Source organism: Nymphaea colorata, chromosome 1 (assembly GCF_008831285.2).
Source record: "Nymphaea colorata isolate Beijing-Zhang1983 chromosome 1, ASM883128v2, whole genome shotgun sequence".
Lineage (NCBI taxonomy): Eukaryota > Viridiplantae > Streptophyta > Magnoliopsida > Nymphaeales > Nymphaeaceae > Nymphaea > Nymphaea colorata.
This window is the reverse complement of record NC_045138.2, coordinates 8,836,747-8,855,829: the sequence shown is the minus strand read 5'-3', so window position 1 is coordinate 8,855,829 and position 19,083 is coordinate 8,836,747. Positions and strand designations below refer to the sequence as shown.

Below are 19,083 nucleotides of genomic sequence, written 5' to 3'. Positions count from 1 at the left end.
CCTCTACTTAAGGGAGGAAACACACCTTCAACATTGGGGGCTCCCGTGGCATCTACTTCTTCAAATACGTATTCTTGGATTATTGATTCGGGTGCATCTTTTCATATGACTCCTTGTAGATCCCTACTCACCGAATGCACTAAAAATTATTCATATCCATTTGTAAAAACGGCTGATGGAACTTCTCTTGAAATTGATTTTGTTGGAAATCTTGATCAAACTTTTGAATCCAAAATTTTAAAAGTACCCCAAGTAAGATGTATTCCTAAATTAAACTTAAATTTATTGTTCATTTCTCAAATATCTGACCTTGGTTTTAATATAATCTTCTCACAATATAAATGCTTGATACAAGACCGTCTATCCAAGAAGATGATTGGGGAAGGTTTTAGAACAAATGACCTCTACTACATAGAATTTTTGGACCTTTCAAGACTTTAAGAATTTTTGGACCTTTCAAGACCTTCATGCAATATCATCAAAGAATGTGACATTCAAACTTGGCACCAAAGGCTTGGACATACAAATCTAGAAAAATGTCTCGTTTTCCTTTCTTGGAAAAGTATTGTCAAAAGAATTTTTGTTGTAATGATTGCATCAACACAAAAATGAAAGTCTTACCTTTTGATGATAGAAAATTTGTTACCCAAATGCCTTTTGAATTGGTGCAATCGAATGTATGGGACCCGCTCCTATTATGTCAAAAGAAGGATTATTGTATTATGTGATCTTTATTGATGATTATTCTAGACATACTTGGGTTTATTTTCTCAAACACAAATAAGAGGTATTTGCAAACTTCAAGAATTTCTATAACATGATAAAAACTCAATTTGGCTCCAATATTAAAATCTTTAGAAGTGATTCAGGAGGAGAATTTATGTCAAATGAATTTCAATAATTTCTAAAAGATAAAGGCATTGTACATCAAAAATCTTGCCCAAACACTGCACAACAAAACAGAGTGGCTGAACTAACATAGGCACATTATTGAAACCACAAGAGCACTTCTTTTATCCAAAAACGTTCCTAAAAACTTTTGGGCTGACGCTATTTTGACATCAACCTATTTGATTAATAGAATGTCTATCAAACTTTTGAAACATATTTCTCCATTTGAAAAATTACACAATGTAAGGCCTAACTACAATAGACTTAAGGTTTTTGGTTGCAAATGTTTCATGTTAAGTATTAAAGATGATAAGCTTTCCTTCAAAGCTATTAATTGTGTGTTTATTAGGTATTCAGAAACACAAAAGGGCTATAGATGTTATGATGTTGAACGAGATAAAGTATATGTTACTAGAAATGTGATTTTTTTGGGAAATGAAGACGATTTTAAAAATGAGCCCAAGCAACTAGAAGATTATGCTTTTCTTTGGACGGATTATGATGATGATGAGGAACAAGTTGAACAAGTTAAAGAAGATAGTCCTACTAATATCAATCCTCCAAGAGACATTATAGTGTATAGGAGACGAGGTCATGCAACCCAAGAAAATAATCAATCCAATCCTAGGAGGTCCCAAAGACACGTTAGGCCTCCTCAAAGATTCATTTCATATGAGTCTTTTTCTCCTAAATATAGAGCTTGCCGCATGACACATCATTCTTTTTATGAGCCATCATCTTATCTTGAGGCTAAGGATGACCCAAATCGGATTGATGCCATGAATCATGAACTTAAAGCCCTTGAAAGTAATGAAACTTGGGATATTGTTTCTCTACCATTAGGGAAAAAGACAAAGGATGTAGATGGATCTATAAAGTCAAAAGTAAAAGTGATGAGACTTTAGGGACTTGTTGCTAAGGGATATGCGCAAGAATATGAGATTGATTATGAAGAAACTTTTGCTCCTGTTGCCCGTATGACCTCTGTTAGAGCTCTTATTGTTGTTGCTTTAATTAAACAATGGTCTATTTTTCAAATGGATATTAAAAATGTTTTTCTAAATGGCAAGTTAAATGAAGAAGTTTTCATGAGTGCTCCTCCTGAACTTGATCTACCTCAGAACAAAGTATTACGACTTAGGAAAGCTCTTCATGGTTTAAAACAAGCTTCCAAGGCATGGTTTGACAAATTTAGTAGTGTTATGTTTGGTCAAAGGTTTCAATCTTGCTATTCTGATACAACCATGTTTGTGAAAAATACTTCTGTAGGTACAATTGTTTTATTGTTGTATGTTGATGATATTGTAATTACTGGAAGTGATGATAAAAGAATATTAGAGATAAAAAAAATTCTTAAAAATTGCTTTCAAAAGATTGATTTGTGAAGACCAACATATTTTCTTGAATTGAAGTTGCCTATAGCAAAAGAGCCTATTTGCTTTCGCAAATGAAGTTTGCTAGTAAATTAATAGACAAAACAGGCATTTCTGACAACAAAATTGTAGACACTCTAGAAACTCTGGGAATAAAAATGAAGATTGATGATGAAGAGATATTAGAGAACCCTACTCTTTTTCGACAAATTGTTGGTGCTCTCGCTTATCTCTCTATCACTCGGCCAGATATTGCTCATGCAGTTCATGTCATAAGTCAATTCCAACAAAAGCCCACTTTAGTACACATGAGAGCGGCAATGCGGATTGTGCGATATGTGAAGAATACAATCAACAAAGAACTTCTCTTACCTTCCTCTTCTACATTAGAATTAGTTGCTTATACCGATGTTGATTATTGTGGAGATCTCAATAATAGGCACTCCCCCACTGGTTTTTGTGTGTTTTTAGGTAATTCGTTAATTTCCTAGCGATGCAAGAAACAGAACAAGGTGTCTCTATCATCAACTGAAGCTGAATATCGAGCCATGACATCTACTACAATGGAGATTGTGTGGCTCAAAAGTTTATTGAAAGATATGGGCCTTCATCTTATGGATCCTGTCAAGCTTTGTTGTGACAACAAGAGTGTCATTTATATTGCTAGCAACCACACATTTCATGAAAGGACAAAGCATATAGAGATGGACTGCCATTATGTTCGTGAAACGTTCTTTCAAAAAGACATAAATCTCTTCTATGTTCCCTCTGAATATCAACTAGGAGATTTCTTTGCCAAAATTGCTGCTGCCAGGTTTCAATTTTTCCTTGGCAAACTTTCGGTTATCACACCGTAAGTTTGAGGGGGGGTGTTAGAATGTATGTATTCCTACATATATATATGTGTGTGTGTGTGTGTGTGTGTAGTTTAGGGTACCTAGGTCGTGTTTATAATTTTCTGTTTCTTTTTGTACATTTTCTTTTCTTTTGTTTTCACCTTTTTTATTATTAAAGGGGAGAACTAGCTGTTAGACCAGTCTCCAACAGCTAGATTTCTAACCGTTGGAGATGACCCAACAGCCATCTCCCTTCTTCCTCTTCCTTTCCTTGTTTTGTAAATAAGGGACTGTTGTCCCTTCTTTTGTTATGGCTTTTTAGCCTCTTCTTGTATATCTTGTTGGGTTTAATATATATGTTCTCTTTTCCTCAAGGTTGAGGTTTATTGTGTGTTACTTATTGAAGTAGTTAGAAGCCACAAGAGTTTATCTCTTGAAGCACTTAACTTATCAAGTTTTGGGCCTGATTTACAGTCTGTCAACCTCCACACCAAGAAAATATCTTAACTCTCCTAAATCTTTCATTTTAAAACTCTTCATAAAAAAATTCTTTACTTCACAAATATGGCTGTCACAATTTCACAATTTCTAGTGATGACAATATCATCAACATTTATGAGAAGCCAAGTAAAGATGTTTTTGCTTTTGTAGAAACGGTAAAACATGTGACAACTTCGTACCCTATTTCTACTAGTTGTGTTAATGAAGCTTTTTCCTTGGTTCACTCAGATGTGTGGGGGCCTTCGAGAATTCATACCCGTCAAGATTTTCAATATTTTATAACTTTTATTGATGACTTCTCTCGGACCACCTTTGTGTACTTGTTAAAAGATCGCAGTGAGGTACCTCATATAATAAAGACCTTCATTCTACTTGTGCAAACTCAATATGGTGGAACTGTTAAAACCTTCTGATCGGATAATGCCCGTGAGTATATGTGTCAGTCAGTTGAGGATTTCCTTCGAAAAAGGGGAATTGTTCATGAGACGTCCTGTAGTTATACTCCCCCACAAAACGGGGTGGTTGAGAGGAAGAATCGCCAGCTTCTTAATGTCACCAGAGCCCTTTTGTTTCAGAGGAATCTTCCCAAACACTATTGGGGTGATGCAGCTCTTATTAGTGCGTGTCTCATCAACCGCATGCCCAGTCGTGTACTGAATGGTCGGACTCCCCATTCTTTACTTTGGGGAAGTCGTCAACCTTTTCAACTCCCCCCTCGTGTTTTTGGCTGTGTGTATTTTATTTATGATCACAGTCCCAATGTTAAGAAACTTGATCCCTGGTCTATCAAGGGTGTATTTGTTGGGTATTCTCCTACTCAAAAAGGGTATAGGTGTCTTGATCCTACCACTGGTCGAGTTTATGTTACAAGGGATGTTACCTTCTTGGAACATGCCTCTTACTCTTGTGAGAATCATCTTCAGGGGGAGAAGTCTGTGGTTAGGGAAGAGTATTCTCAGAGTCAGAAGATTCAATTTACAGATTTTTTGGATTACAAGAAAGAACCACTCACAGTTCTTGATGTGCCTGAGAAGGAGGAAGGGTGTGACACCAGAACTGAGAAGAAAGGTCATCGTTTGCTTGGACAGGTCTACTCTAGACGAGGTGCTCGGACAGAGGAGGTAACTATGTGTTAGCGTATGGGGATCGGGTCTGTTCAGACCCGATCCATTCTCCTTATATCCACACGCCTAAAGTTACTAGGCGGTGGCTCTCTTGTAATATTTTATAATTTTATGTACAAATCTGTTGTAACCTATTAGGGTTATTCTTTTAATTAAAAGATTAAGGAACGCAGGGCTGTGTTAAGCCGGCTGCTCCTTTTCCTCCATCGTCTTCTTTCATCCTCTCCTCTCAATATATCTGTTTTGCATACGGAGAGACGAGTACTTTGTGAAGATTCTTACATGGTATCAGAGCCAGGTTGCATCGTCCTCCGGTGAGTGATTTCAGTTTGATGTGATTAGCCCTAATCTGCCCTAAATTCTTTCTTTTCTGGCGTGGTCATCCCTCTTTTCAGTTTCTGCCCTAAATCTTGCGTGATTTGCCCTAATTGATTTGCCCTAATCGTTGTGCCCTAATTTTCTCATCGTTTTGCCCTAATTTCTGTCGTTGCCCTAAATCAATTATGGATCAGCCGACTCCCTCTCTTCTATCTTCTAGCTTTCTCTCCCAACTTATTTCTCAAAAGCTGAATCATTGTAACTATTTGACTTGGAAACGTCAAATAGTCCCTTTTATTAAAAGTCATAGACTCTACGGGCATATCGATGGGACCATTCCAGCACCTCCTATGTATATTGACCATGAAGTGAAGAAGACCGTAGTGGGAGATCAAGCTGCTGGGGCTGCGGCTATGAGTGAAATCAGATTTGAATATGAAACCATTACTGAAAACAATCCTGAGTATGAAGTTTGGCTGGCTCACGACCAGTCCCTTGTTGCCTATATTACTTCTACTTTGTCAGAGGAAGTATTAGGAGGTATTGATGATGATTTAACAGCCCTAGAGTTGTGGTCTACCCTTGCCACCACGTATTCTCAAGTATCCGAAGCACGTTTTCTACAGTTAAGAAGGCAATTTCAGGACATCAAGCGTGGGACGCGTACTGTTTTGGAATATTTGAATGAAATTAAAAGTGTAAGTGATCAACTTGCTGTCAGCGACAAGGACAAAGTGCAACAAGCCTTGAGTGAACTGGGAACAGATTTTGATATTTTTTGCACAGCCTTGGAAGTCCTACCTATTCTTCCATCTTTCGAAGATCTCAAGGCTAAGTTATTCCAACACGAAGCTAGTCGTGTTCAGTGACAGAATTTGATTCCTTCCAACAGTCACAATGTACTGATCACAGGGACACATGCATTGCAAGGGAATCGCACTCGTACTTGGATTCCTCAAGCAGGAATGGGAAGAGGGATTCTCCCAACACCACAGGGCATGAACACTACTTCTGCCACATCTAGAAGGGTTCCGACTTGTTTCTATTGCAACAAGAGGGGGCATGTAAAGTCAGAATGTTGGCACAACCCGCAGAACAAAAATAATCAGATTAGACGTGAGAACAAGGCAGCAGCAGGGTCAGCTTCATCATCATCTGGATCTAATGTTTCAGTAGACGTACAGCAACTCCTCATGACAGCCCTGTCTAAGCTTCATTTGAAACAAAACGAGCAAGGAGAATGGTATGTGGACTCTGGAGCAGCAGCTCATGTTACTGGTGACGCAGGTAATCTCTCTAGTGCTCTCCCTTATTTAGATAAAGGCTCAGTTGTCACGGGAGATAGTTCCCATCACACAATATCACACATTGGAAATGTACAAATTTCTATGGGCTCTTCTTCGATTCCATTAAAGAATGTTCTTGTTGTTCCAAGTGTCAAGAAAAATATTATTTTAGTGTCCAAGCTTATTGATGATACTCAATCCTCTGTTGAATTCACACCCTCTTCTGTTTATGTCAAGGATGCTCGAACCAAGAAGACATTCGCTGAGGGCACTCGCAAAGGAGATATGTATGTCCTTGAAGGAGCTCCACAAATGTCAAAATCTCACCTTTCCGATTCATGTTTTCCAAGTCATAGTCAATGTCACAGAGTATAATAAACCATCCATTTGGCATGGTCGGTTAGCTCATTGTAGTCAATCTTTTGTTCGAAATCTTGTTGCAGACGGGCTCTTAGATAAGTCCAGTCTGAGTTCTGTCAGTGAGTCCAGCATGTGCTCGAGTTGTCATATCTGTAAGAGTCATGCCCTTCCTTTTCAATTAATAAATAAAAGAGCTCCAAAGGTTTTTGACACCATATATTCTGATGTTTGGGGGCCTGCTCCAGTTCCTTCTTCTTCTGGGAGTAGATACTATGTCATTTTTGTTGATTCTTATTCCCGATATACTTGGATCCATTTCATGAAACACAAATCAGAAGTTTTTCGCTTATTCACTCAATTTCATGCCTTGGTTCAAAATAAATACTCCAGTAATATTGTGCATTTTCAATGTGATGGTGGTGATGAATTTATTTCTAATGAATTTACTGAGTACTTACTAGATAATGGGATCACTAGACAAATTTCATGTCCGCATACACCTCAGCAAAACGGAATTGCTGAAAGGAAACATAGGCATATTGTTGAAAGTGCACTTAGCATGATGCATGAAACAGACTTACCTATGACATTGTGGACCGAGGTTTTCCATACGGCTGTACATGTTATAAATCGATTGCCATTGGCTTTGCTTGATGGAAAATCACCATTTTTTCTTTTACACCAAGAGCAGCCACGTTATGAGGAGTTGCGTGTTTTTGGATGTGTGTGCTATGTGCATGTTGATGTTTCCTTGCGAAACAAATTTCAAGATCTGCTGTTTTATGTAGATTTATAGGGTATGCAGAAAATTACAAGGGTTATAGGTGTTACAACCCTAAAACTGGGCGTGTACATATTTCACGGCATGTTATCTTTGATGAGAACAGGTTACAGGATCCCAAGGCTACTTCTGTGACACTCAAGGACAAAAATGAAGTTTATGATACTTGGCTTCATGCTGAAATCTTAAGACAAAGGGCAGCAATGTTGACTGAGCACAATGAGCAAGTTGTTAATGAGCCCAAGACATCTATAAGTAGTTCCTTGAGCAGCACTACTTCCTTGGACAGCATGCCTTCATCTTCTCAGCCCAGTGAGCCACCTATGCATAATCGGTTCTCAGGCCTGGTGTATTCTAGGCGATCAGTTCCTACTGCAGTTCCATGCCAATCACAACACGTGCGACATCCTATTGATAGATGGGTGAGCTATAACAGTTTTTCTTTGGATTTTCAGCTGTTTATGACAGAAGTCAGCAAAAAGGTAGAACCAACATCTTATCACAATGCGAGTAAGGAAAAATGTTGGGTTGAAGCTATGAATGAGGAAATGGCAGCCTTGCATGAATGTCAGACTTGGCAGATTGTCCCTCGTCCAGCTGATAAGAATGTTGTGGGATCCAAATGGGTTTATAAACTGAAATATAAACCAGATGGTAGCATTGATCGGTATAAAGCACGACTTGTGGCGCGCGGTTTCACTCAGCAATATGGGGAAGATTATGATGATACATTCAGTCCAGTCATCAAGATGGGAACAATCCGTGTGATTATTTCTCTTGCAGTCTCGTATGGATGGCCTCTCTATCAGTTAGATGTCAAAAATGCTTTTCTTCATGGAATTCTTAAGGAAGAGGTATACATGGAGCAACCTCCCGGCTACACTACTCATGATTCTCAAAAATGGGTTTGCAAATTACACAAGTCTCTATATGGGTTGAAGCAAGCTTCTAGGTCATGGTTTGATCGTTTTTCTCATCTCATACAACAAGTTGGTTTTCTCTGAAGCTCTCTCGATCACTCTTTGTTTATCTATCGCACTGGAGAAGCTACCACCTGGTTACTTATCTATGTTGATGATATTGTTATAACTGGGAATTCTTCTTCACATATATCTTATGTTAAAGGTATGTTGAAGCAAGAATTCAAGATGAAGGATCTGGGAGAATTACGATATTTTTTGGGTGTTGAACTTGACAGGACAAATGATAGTTTGACTCTTACACAGCACAAGTATACCCTTGATGTTTTGGACAGGGCAGGAATGACTAATTGCAAACCCATCACTACCCCCAGTGTTCTGAATACTAAATTGACTGCATCTGATGGAACTGCTGCATATTCCAATCCCACATTCTATCGCAGCATTGTTGGTATGTTACAATATCTTACCTTTACTCGCCCAGACATAGTATATGCTGTAAATCAGATTTCTCAGTTCATGCATGCACCCACTGAAGGACATATGGATGTCGCTAAGCGGATCCTACGGTATCTCAAAGCTACTCTTAGAGATGGACTAGTCTACACCAAATGTTCCAATGTTTCTCTTGGACATAGCATATATACATATACTGATGTCGACTGGGCAGGCGATCCCGATGACCGACGATCAGTTTCAGGTTTCTGTCTCTTTCTTGATTCTAATCTCATTTGTTGGAGTAGTAAAATGCAGCGTGCTGTTGCACGATCTAGCACTGAGGCAGAGTATAGAGCAATGGCTGCAGGGACGGCTGAAGCGTCATGGTTACGTCATTTACTTGGGGAGCTCAATCTTCCTATTGTTCAGTCATCATTACTATGTGACAATCAAAGTGCGATAAAAATTGCTTTCAATCCCATTTTGCATAATCGCACCAAACATATAGAGATTGATCAACATTTCATTCGTCAGAAGGTTGAAGAAGCCGAGATCTTGCCTACTTATATATCCACCAATGAACAAATAGCTGATCTTTTTACCAAAGGTCTCACAGGGCAGCATTTTTGGGATTTGAAGAACAAGTTGTGCATGATCAAATCTCATGCACAACTTGAGGGGAGCTGTTAGCGTATGGGGATCGGGTCTGTTCAGACCCGATCCATTCTCCTTATATCCACACGCCTAAAGTTACTAGGCGGTGGCTCTCTTGTAATATTTTATAATTTTATGTACAAATCTGTTGTAACCTATTAGGGTTATTCTTTTCATTAAAAGATTAAGGAACGCAGGGCTGTGTTAAGCCGGCTGCTCCTTTTCCTCCATCGTCTTCTTTCATCCTCTCCTCTCAATATATCTGTTTTGCATACGGAGAGACGAGTACTTTGTGAAGTTTCTTACACTATGGTGTGAGGTCTACTTCCAATCCCAATGTCATTCCTTCCCTGGATGAACCAAGTCCTACCTTGAAGACTCAAGATGGGGTTGAAAAAGAAAATGAAAAACTTCCCATTGCCCTGAGAAAGGGTGTCAGGTCATGTACTCAACACCCGATTGGTAATTTTGTATCTTATTCTAGACTTAGCAAGGATTACAAGTGTTTTGTATCTTCTCTTTCTTTGGCTGTGATTCTCAGGACCGTTGCTGAAGCTCAAAGTGATTCCAAGTGGCTGATGCTATGAAAGAAGAAATGGAAGCCTTGAGAAGAAACATGACATGGGAAGCTGTGAAGATTCCTGAGGCGGCTCACTTGGTTGGATCCAAGTGGGTGTATACCATTAAGTATAAACCAGATGGAAGTGTTGAAAGATACAAAGCTCTTCTTGTGACGAAGGGGTTTAGTAAAAAATATGGAATTGATTGCTTAGAGACTTTTGCTCCAGTTGCGAAAATGAAAAAAGTTAGAGTTGTTATGTCCCTAGCTGTGATGAAGGAGTGGAGGATGTACCAAACTCGATGTTAAGAATGCTTTCCTCAATGGTGATCTCGAAGAAGAAGTGTATATGTGTGACGCTCGTTGTTTGGCGGGACGGGTCGGGTCAGGGTCCAGACCCGGACCCGAGCCCCTCACTCGTGAGCGAGCCCGACCCCTCCCCCGCCTCCCCTCCCCCGTCTTTCCTTATTCTCCGCCTTTCCCCCTCTCCGTCTGCTACGACAGAAGCTTGGTGAAGCTCGAGGCCGGTAGGTGGAGCAGCGGCGAAGGTGTCTGAAGGGGGCAGCGGCAGCGACGGCGACGGAGGTGGCAGCGGCGGCGGCGGCGGCTTGGTAAAACTCTCTCTCTCTCGTTCTTTGTTTCCCTTCTCCACTACTCTCATGTTCCTTTGCCCTCCCTATCGAATGCTCTCTCTTCCTCTCTCTCGCCCCTCTCTTTTCCCCCCCTTTCCGATAGCCCTCTCCCACACGGTCCCTCTCCTTACTCTCCCACCGACTCTCTCTTCTCTCTCGTCCTCTCCCCTCACTGCCCTTCTTCCCTTTTTCTGTCTGAATCTCTCTCTCTGTCTGTCTTCCCTTGCCTCACGTATCCTAAGTGAGCTCGTTCTTCCCATTTTCTTTCAAATTGTTGTTCCCCTTATCCCAATCGAGCACTCCCTCACGGTTTTCAACCTTGTTTGTTAGGATTCCAGCTTGGGAAACGTGTTTTTCCCCTCCTAGCAGCGAGTAGGCAGTGTTGGTGGTGGAGGTTTAGCACGATTTTTGCCGTTCGGGGACCGATTGATCGTTTGAGGTGACTGCCGGAGGCGTTGCAGCAGTTCAAATTCTTGATTGAGGGTGAGCGAGACCTAATCAAGCCCAAATTATTGACTATTATCTTTTAGAGCATGTATAATTATGGTTCGAGCATGCTAGAGCTTAGAATTGATGATTTTGGGACGCATGTTAGTAATTTTGTTTTTGGGGGAAACTTAGGATTTGCGTTGGAAAGTGATGATTCATGTATTTAATGATCGTTTAAGCATGATGAATTAAGTTTCGAAGCTTTAAGGAAACATGGTAGAGATTGTGAGGTTGTGGGGAAGTTTTGGAACCGTCTTAGGGAGTGTAGCGCAGACTTCGGTGAACGGGTGTATCATGAAGTTAATTAGGGATATATGCGTTTTGGGATGTGACTTGAGGTTGATGTCTTACTTAAAGAACGTTATTGAGGAAGGATTTAGTGACGGTTTGATTGATGGTTGAAGGCTTTGATAATTCAAGGCAACGTCAAGACGTAAAGGAGGAGGCCTTGTGGAGAGCCCGTTGGTCGACACTACCTGTCGATGCCCTCTTGAGGCGCTGACACGTGCCTCAAGGATTTTATTTTTGTATCTGTTCGTTTCTGTTTGATTGGTGTAGGAATCTAGTAGAAACCTTATTCTTGTTTATGTTTGCAGGTGCACCGGGCTCATCCCGTCGACCTTGAGTTCGAAGCTTGAGGCATTTTGAAGAATTTGGTGAGCGCGCCACAGGTATGGCAACTTTCTAGGCAAATTCCTGCCTGGGGCAATTGTGTGATTGGGTGCTCCTAGGATCAAGGGATCATAGGATTGTGATGTTAATTGATTGACGGTTTTGTGATTGAGTATGTGTATGTTGCTTACATGATATGAATGGGTTAGAAAGATTATTAGTCATTCGATTTAAAAATGTTACGCATTGGCATGTGCATGCTAGAATTGATATCTGTTTAGGACAGATGAGGTGGGGTATCGAGCCGAGTGTCTCCTCGACCCCAATTGTGCATTAGAAAGCATCATAGAATGATAACTGCATAAGACAGCTATAAGCCAACCGCAGATCGAGACTACTCTCTGTGGATTGGCTAAGTTTTTCGAAGAGGTGATTGACATGATTGATGTGAGGATTGATGTGATGATTGATATGGATGTGTATGTTGTTGCATATGCATTGCCATGGGCAATGATGCAAATGGATGTTTTGGAGGGTAGTTGTACCCGTATGGTATGACGGCTAGCAATGACTGTTACTGTATGTATAGACCTCATGTGGAGGTAATCGGAGGTGTGGGTGCACTCGGGAAGTGTACTAACCTCGTGTGCTAGCCAGTCATCTTGTGAATGTGTAACTATAATGATAAGAATGAATAACTAAGAGATGAGAGACCAGTGGGATGTGGCTATGTGTTTGGGAGACGTCCCCCTTGATTGCCACTGGTCTCGCCTGTCAGAGCGCAGGCGGTGCAAGGCCCCAGGGTTCTGCTGTGTGTTGTGCTTGGAGCGTTGGGCTCCTGCCTTCCCAACCTGGGTGTCCTAGGGAAGGCTGAGTATCTCACCTTGGACGTCACACATCCAGGGATGAGTGCTCTACCGCTACAGCGGGTGAAATGGATCCATACTGTTATGGGCCACCACGGGGGTTGTCTCTCGGCTGTAGGCCGCCCGCGGTGTGCACGTGCCTGTGTTGCACCCACAGGAACTGTTAATGCACTAAAGTTAATGAAAATGCAAAGTATTTGACAGAATGCATGTGACTGACGTATATGTGATTGATATGAATGCAAGTGTTATGTTTAAGCATGCTTCGCATGTGACTGATGTTGTGTTAGTGTGGCCATCAAGTGGCTTTTACGTGTCGCACTCAGACGCGACATGACGATAGATGGGTTGATATTTGTCCCTTTATTTGAGCCTTACTTGAGAGGGTTTGGCATTTTTCTGGCTTGTTGCCATACTGCGAAGGCTGAGCCTTCAGTTGTTTTCTTTTTCAGGTTTTGGCGGACCCGGGGCAACAGGTTAAGCGGATGGCTTCACTCACGTCCTACTGGGGTGGTTTTGGGATTGTCGTTTGTAGTGCCAGCGCGTCATGTTTTGGTTTTATTGATGTCTTCTTTTTGTTAGGCATCAATGTTATTGATTTTGGGGCATTTTGGTCATGCACATAGATGTGAATTTGTATGAAACAAAATGGTTATATTAATGAAAGTTCGCCCCATTGTTTTGAATTGCTTGGCTCATCGTCTTTTTGAATTGTTGGGTAGTCACACCTCGATGCTTTATGTTTAAAAAAAAAAAAAAAAAAAAAAAATAGTTTGAGGGTTAAAGGGTCGGGGTGTGACAATCTGTGTATGCCCCTAGGATATGAAGAACCAGAGAAATGTTGTAAGCTGAAAAAGGCCTTATATGGCCTCAAGCAGTCGCCCAGAGCATGGTTCGAACGACTCAGACGAGTGATGCAACATCATGGATACAATCAAGGGAATGGAGACCACACTCTATTTGTGAAGAAAAAAGATGGCAGGATCACTCTTTTACTTGTCTATGTGGATGACATGATTGTCACAGGAGATGATGAGAAGGAGATCATCAAGTTAAAAGTGTTACTGGCTGCTGAATTTGATCTCAAGGATCTTGGCAAACTGAGGTATTTTCTTGGTATTGAGATTGCTAGATCTAGTACTGGCCTTGTGCTAAACCAAAGGAAATACACATTAGATCTGTTGGAGGAGACTGGTAAACTGGGGTGTAGACCCGCTTCTACCCCACTTGATACTGGACACAAGTTAAGCCTTAGAGATGGAGAGTTGCTCTGTGAAGAAGGTAAGGGAAGATATCAACGTCTGGTTGGAAAGTTGATTTATCTTACCCTCACGAGACCAAATATCACTTTTGCGGTGAATGTACTGAGTCAATTCATGCATGCACCTACTGATGCACACCTGAAGGCTGTGGACAGAATATTGTGCTATTTGAAGAGAAATCCTGGCAAGGGACTCTTGTATGTGAAACAAGAGACTGTAGAGATCGAGGAGTATTCCGATGCAGACTGGGCAGGTTGTGCTGATACTAGACGGTCTACCACAGGGTATTGTGTCTACTTGGGAAGAAATCTTGTTGTCTGGAGGAGCAAGAGACAAGATGTGTGTTCTCGATCTAGTGCTGAGGCAGAGTATAGAACTATTGCTATGGGAGTGTCAGAGTTACTATGGCTGAAAATATTGCTGACTGATATCGGGATAGAGATTGAAGGACATATGAAGATGTATTGTGACAACAAGTCTGCAATCAACTTAGCCAACAACCCTGTACTACACGACAAAAGAAAACATGTTGAGATTGATCGTCACTTCATTCGTGAAAGGATTAATGCTAAAGAGTTAGTTTTACCTTACATGAAGTCTGAAGACCAAACTGCTGATGTTCTGAAAGCTCTATCTTCGACTTCGTTCGAGAGAAATGTATTCAAGTTGGGCAAGTTTGATATGTATGCCCAACTTGAGGGGGAGTGTTGAAACGTGTTAGATGGTTCTCGGGACCAGGTCTGGATCCATACATGATCCATCGTGTAGCCCTTGTTGGGCGTTACTTAAGGATTGTAACCCTAATCTTGAGAGAGTTAATGAAATCTTAAGAGAGAGAGAGTCTGGTTGCTAGTGTGCACCAGTTCCTCTTCATCCGTGGTTTTTTCCCTCTTGTTGAGGGTTTTTCCACGTTACATCGTGTTCATCGTAAGAGAGTTAATGAAATCTTAAGAGAGAGAGAGTCTGGTGCACCAGTTCCTCCTCATCCGTGGTTTTTTCCCTCTTGTTGAAGGTTTTTCCACGTTACATCGTGTTCATCGTATTCTTTTTTCCTATATTTCGTGTTTCTACAAAAACAAAATACAAGTCTTTTAAACATAAAAGTTTGTAAAATGACTTAATTCCACTTATATGATTAAAAAAAAAAGTCAAACCAACATAAAATGAAGTCACAACTAAGTTCATCCTCCATGAATTGTTGCAATTTAGCATGTTGAATGCAAAAACATTAAGAAAACTCAATCAATTTCGTTAATATTGCTTGATTTTTAACAAACTGAACTTGTATCTTTAATAAAGTAACAAACAAAACTTGTATCTTAATGTATATCAACTATAAAAAGCAATAAAATATTGAACAATTAAGTAAAACGAGTCAACCTAGTAGATTGACTTGTTAGGGGGCAAGCCAAGCCGACTCACTCAAGTCACCAGGTTGAATGGGCAAGTTTTTAAATGTTGGTTACATACACATTCTTCCACATGAAAGTGACAAGGTGGATAGAATATCTTAAGAATTTGGAATCATTGAGAACTAACACACGTGGTAATGTTGAAGTGGTTCAATGTGACATTAAAGAATTGTCAGAAACAGTTCCAACATAGATGTAAATTATAAGGAGATGAATGCAACTGAAACCATGCATCTCTTATACCTGAAAATAATAAGAAAAAGGAATGGCTAGAGTTTTGTCAAATGAAGACCTTTTCAAATTTCACTATGACATTCACCATATGATACCAAAATGAAGTACAAAAATTTATAATACATTCATAACTAAAGTGGTTCTTTTCTTAGAGGTCCTAGCATTCATTATATTGACATTGACCCTGGCATCTAGCAGTTCAGGACATCTCTCTTTCAAGGAGGCGGCGGGGTTTCGACTTCCCTTGGGGGTAGTAGGGTACAACAAAAGAAAAGTTGACGATGAATTATGAACAAACAGACAATTGATTCTTCCTAGGTCGATGACTGAGCAGTTAATGGGGACAGACTGTAAATTCATTGGTGATATGCCTATGCTGGTTCAAATCCAGCTTGGCCCAAGAATTCACTGATCCTTGAGGATGATGTACCTAATCTATACTCCAAAAATACATGATGATATGAAGGAATAAAGAGTCAACTTGATTCTATTTGTTCCCCCATGTTCTGATGTTTCTAACAACATGGATCTATAAATTCTTTTAATCCAATCCGAGTAATAAAATGAAAAGATGAAAAAGAAAAGAGCCCTTGTTCATTCAAAGATGGATTGCCAGTCAATTTGGCAATAAACAGAGGTCGCTTTGCTATTTATCCATCTTCTCTTCTACCTATGTAGATGTGTATATCAATATATCCATCAGGCATCGACATATGGGTGTACTCACAACCAAAATCAAGGATGAAAAATTGGGACTCCCCTCATTGTGATTTTTTTCTTACAATTTTATGGGTAAAAATCTGTATGGCAGGAAAAAATGTCGGATAAAATAAATAGTGCTTGTTTTAGGATAATCTCTTCATGGAAGGGAGGTCATCTGGTGTTTCAAAAACACCCTTATTGTTTATCAAACTTTGGGTGATCATCTATTATTATCTGCAGCACAATTGTGACCATAAAATCAAATAATTCAATGTCGCGTACAACTGAAAAAAGAAGAGAGTTTTCTTAGACAAAAATACAAACATTGGGTAGATTTACCAAAAACACAAGCATACATGTAAAAAATATTAAAACACAAGCAAAATGTGACAAGTTTCAGATTTACCAAAAAACACATGCATACATGTAAAAAATATTAAAACTAATCAATGAAATGACCACAATGAAATGGGCACTTGCCTGAACAAGGTCCTTCTCTTCAATCAATGCCTTCACTGTTCCACCTTTTGCTATCAATTCAAACAGTATCTATAAAAAATGCACAAGCATCAGTGAGTTATAAGGCCTGCCCAGGCGCTAGAATTTTGACACGTTTTGATGGGAAATACGAAATATCAACAAAGTGAATAAAGTTCATTGCAGTCAAAAGAATGAGAAAGCCTCTTTCACAGACCTCCTTGCCAATCTTGCCACTAATTGTTCCACCTTTAATGGAAGCTATAAGTTCAGCTAGTTCATGAGGTGTTAATTTGATCTCGTTTATTGATAACTTTTCATTTTTCAAATAGGCAGCAATATCACCCATGATCCAGTTAGCAGCTAGCTTGATATCAGCACCATTTGTGATAGTTGCATCAAAAAACTCAGCAACCTGAGATGTGGCGTTTAAAATTGGAAAAGGTCACAAGAACATCATAAAGAAATCCAAAATAGATTACAGGTCAGCAACAGTTACATTATCGTCATTTGCCAGGAACAAAACGTCTTGCATGGTCAAACCCATTTGCTCATATCGCCTCCTCTTTGTATCTGGAAGTTCTGGAAGTCCAGACCGAAGAATATGCACATAATCCTCAGTGATTACAACATCTGGAAGGTCTGGCTCAGGAAAATATCTATAATCTGCAAGTCCTTCCTTTGTTCTCATAGTTACTGTTCTCTAGATAAGAAAATTTGAGATGTAAAAGATAGATCTCAGAAAAACTATTAAAGAAAAATAAAAATGCATTAAGTAAACCTCAGATACTGACCTGAGATCCTTCTTCCCAGAGTCGAGTTTCTTGTATTATTTGATTCTCTTGGCCCTCATTGTAGAGCGAAATTTGCCTAGAAATCTCAAAGTCAATTGCCCTTTGCATTGCTGAGAATGAATTCATATTTTTAATTTCTACCTATACGAAGGAAGATTGAGCATCATTAAAATTTATAATAACAAGAAGGAAACAACTAGTACTTTTCCTGAAAATAAAAGACTGCTTCTACGAAATATCACACTATTGTGCCAAGGCAAACAGAGACCATGTGAATAAAGATTGTCTGCCTGGTTAACATATTTCAGAAGAAAATACCAGGTCAATGTCTGAAGACTCTAACATACAATAACCAGCTAAAACATTTACAGTTACTTAGCTAAAAGTAGTATGGAGGGAATTTAAAAAATAACACAAATTCAAAATGGGACTGGGTGATAGAAAAATAGCGGCTCCACAATGTTGCGAACCAAAATTGATGACAACAACTCGTGAACTATCTCATCAAATGTTTCAAAGGAGCAACCATAGTCAGTTGAAGGACATGACATTACTGGTGCTGATGTAACTGCTATGGCTTCACGATGACATGGAGAATTTCATAAATAACACAAATTCAAAACGGCTAGCGGCTCCACAAAAAGCAAAATTGGTGATAACAGCTTGTGAACTATCTCACGAAATTTTTTGAGGAGCTATCATAGTCAGTTGAAGGACATGACATTACTGGTGCTCATGTAACTGCTCCGGCTTCGTGATGACGAGAACGTGAGATTTTCCATCCTTAGCAACTATAAAAATGTAGAACTTGAAACTTCAGAATTTGAAGAACAGTAAAATCAAAATAAAATAACTTTGGCTACCATAAAAATAATCAAAGAAGGAAGAAGTTTAACATTGAAGCCCTTAAATTTTACAGTTGTTTGGGGGATGCACATCTAACTATTTCATTGCACGAAATGGTGTGCAACCCAAGGGGGCTAAATATTGATCAATCTACAAATATAATTGAAATAGAACAAAACACTAGAGATTTCAATATCTACTTTGGAAAACCATACTATGCACATGCTTTATATTTCAAAGAGCCCAGAAACCATGTTTCTGAGAAAGAATAAAATCATGATCTGAACCATGGTGTTGGAATAACCAAGAAGATTTCAAGAGTTCTTGCCATGAACTCTCCATTCCAAATTCTGTACATAAGATTATATGAATAGCATGATAATGAAAGACCTCTCATTCACCTTTGTTCCAAATTTGTCCTGTCCTTTTGGTCGTACAGACACATTCACATCACAGCGCAATGAACCTTCCTGCATATTGCCATTGCTAACTCCTATATAGCGGACCAATCTCTGTATTTCTGCTGCATATTCTGCAGCCTCCAAACCACTCCTCATGTCAGGCTCCGATACAATCTCAAGCAAAGGCACCCCAGCTCTGTTCAGGTCCACCTGAACCAAAAACATATAAAATCTTTCTCAGCAAGACTCAAGGACTGCCATCCATTCATATAGAAAATGCAAGATTAAATATATCTACCAGAGTACCACCCAGTA

General features: G+C 39.7%; 1 protein-coding gene across 5 annotated transcripts in view; it reads right to left on the bottom strand.

Moving 5' to 3' along the window:
* Positions 1–19,083, bottom strand: part of LOC116246359 (glutamyl-tRNA(Gln) amidotransferase subunit B, chloroplastic/mitochondrial-like) — a 51,812-nt gene that overhangs the window by 24,596 nt on the left and 8,133 nt on the right. For 4 of the 5 annotated variants that reach the window (XM_050078868.1, XM_050078869.1, XM_050078866.1 and 1 more), the window contains exons 3-7: positions 18,769–18,978; positions 17,522–17,662; positions 17,227–17,430; positions 16,945–17,142; positions 16,731–16,799 (exon numbers count right to left, since the gene is read on the bottom strand). In XM_050078868.1, coding sequence (XP_049934825.1) covers positions 16,731–16,799; positions 16,945–17,142; positions 17,227–17,430; positions 17,522–17,662; positions 18,769–18,978 — 822 coding nt within the window. Of the gene's footprint in view, positions 1–15,444; positions 15,558–16,730; positions 16,800–16,944; positions 17,143–17,226; positions 17,431–17,521; positions 17,663–18,768; positions 18,979–19,083 lie in introns of those variants that run through there. The other variant, XM_050078870.1, reaches the window with a different exon arrangement.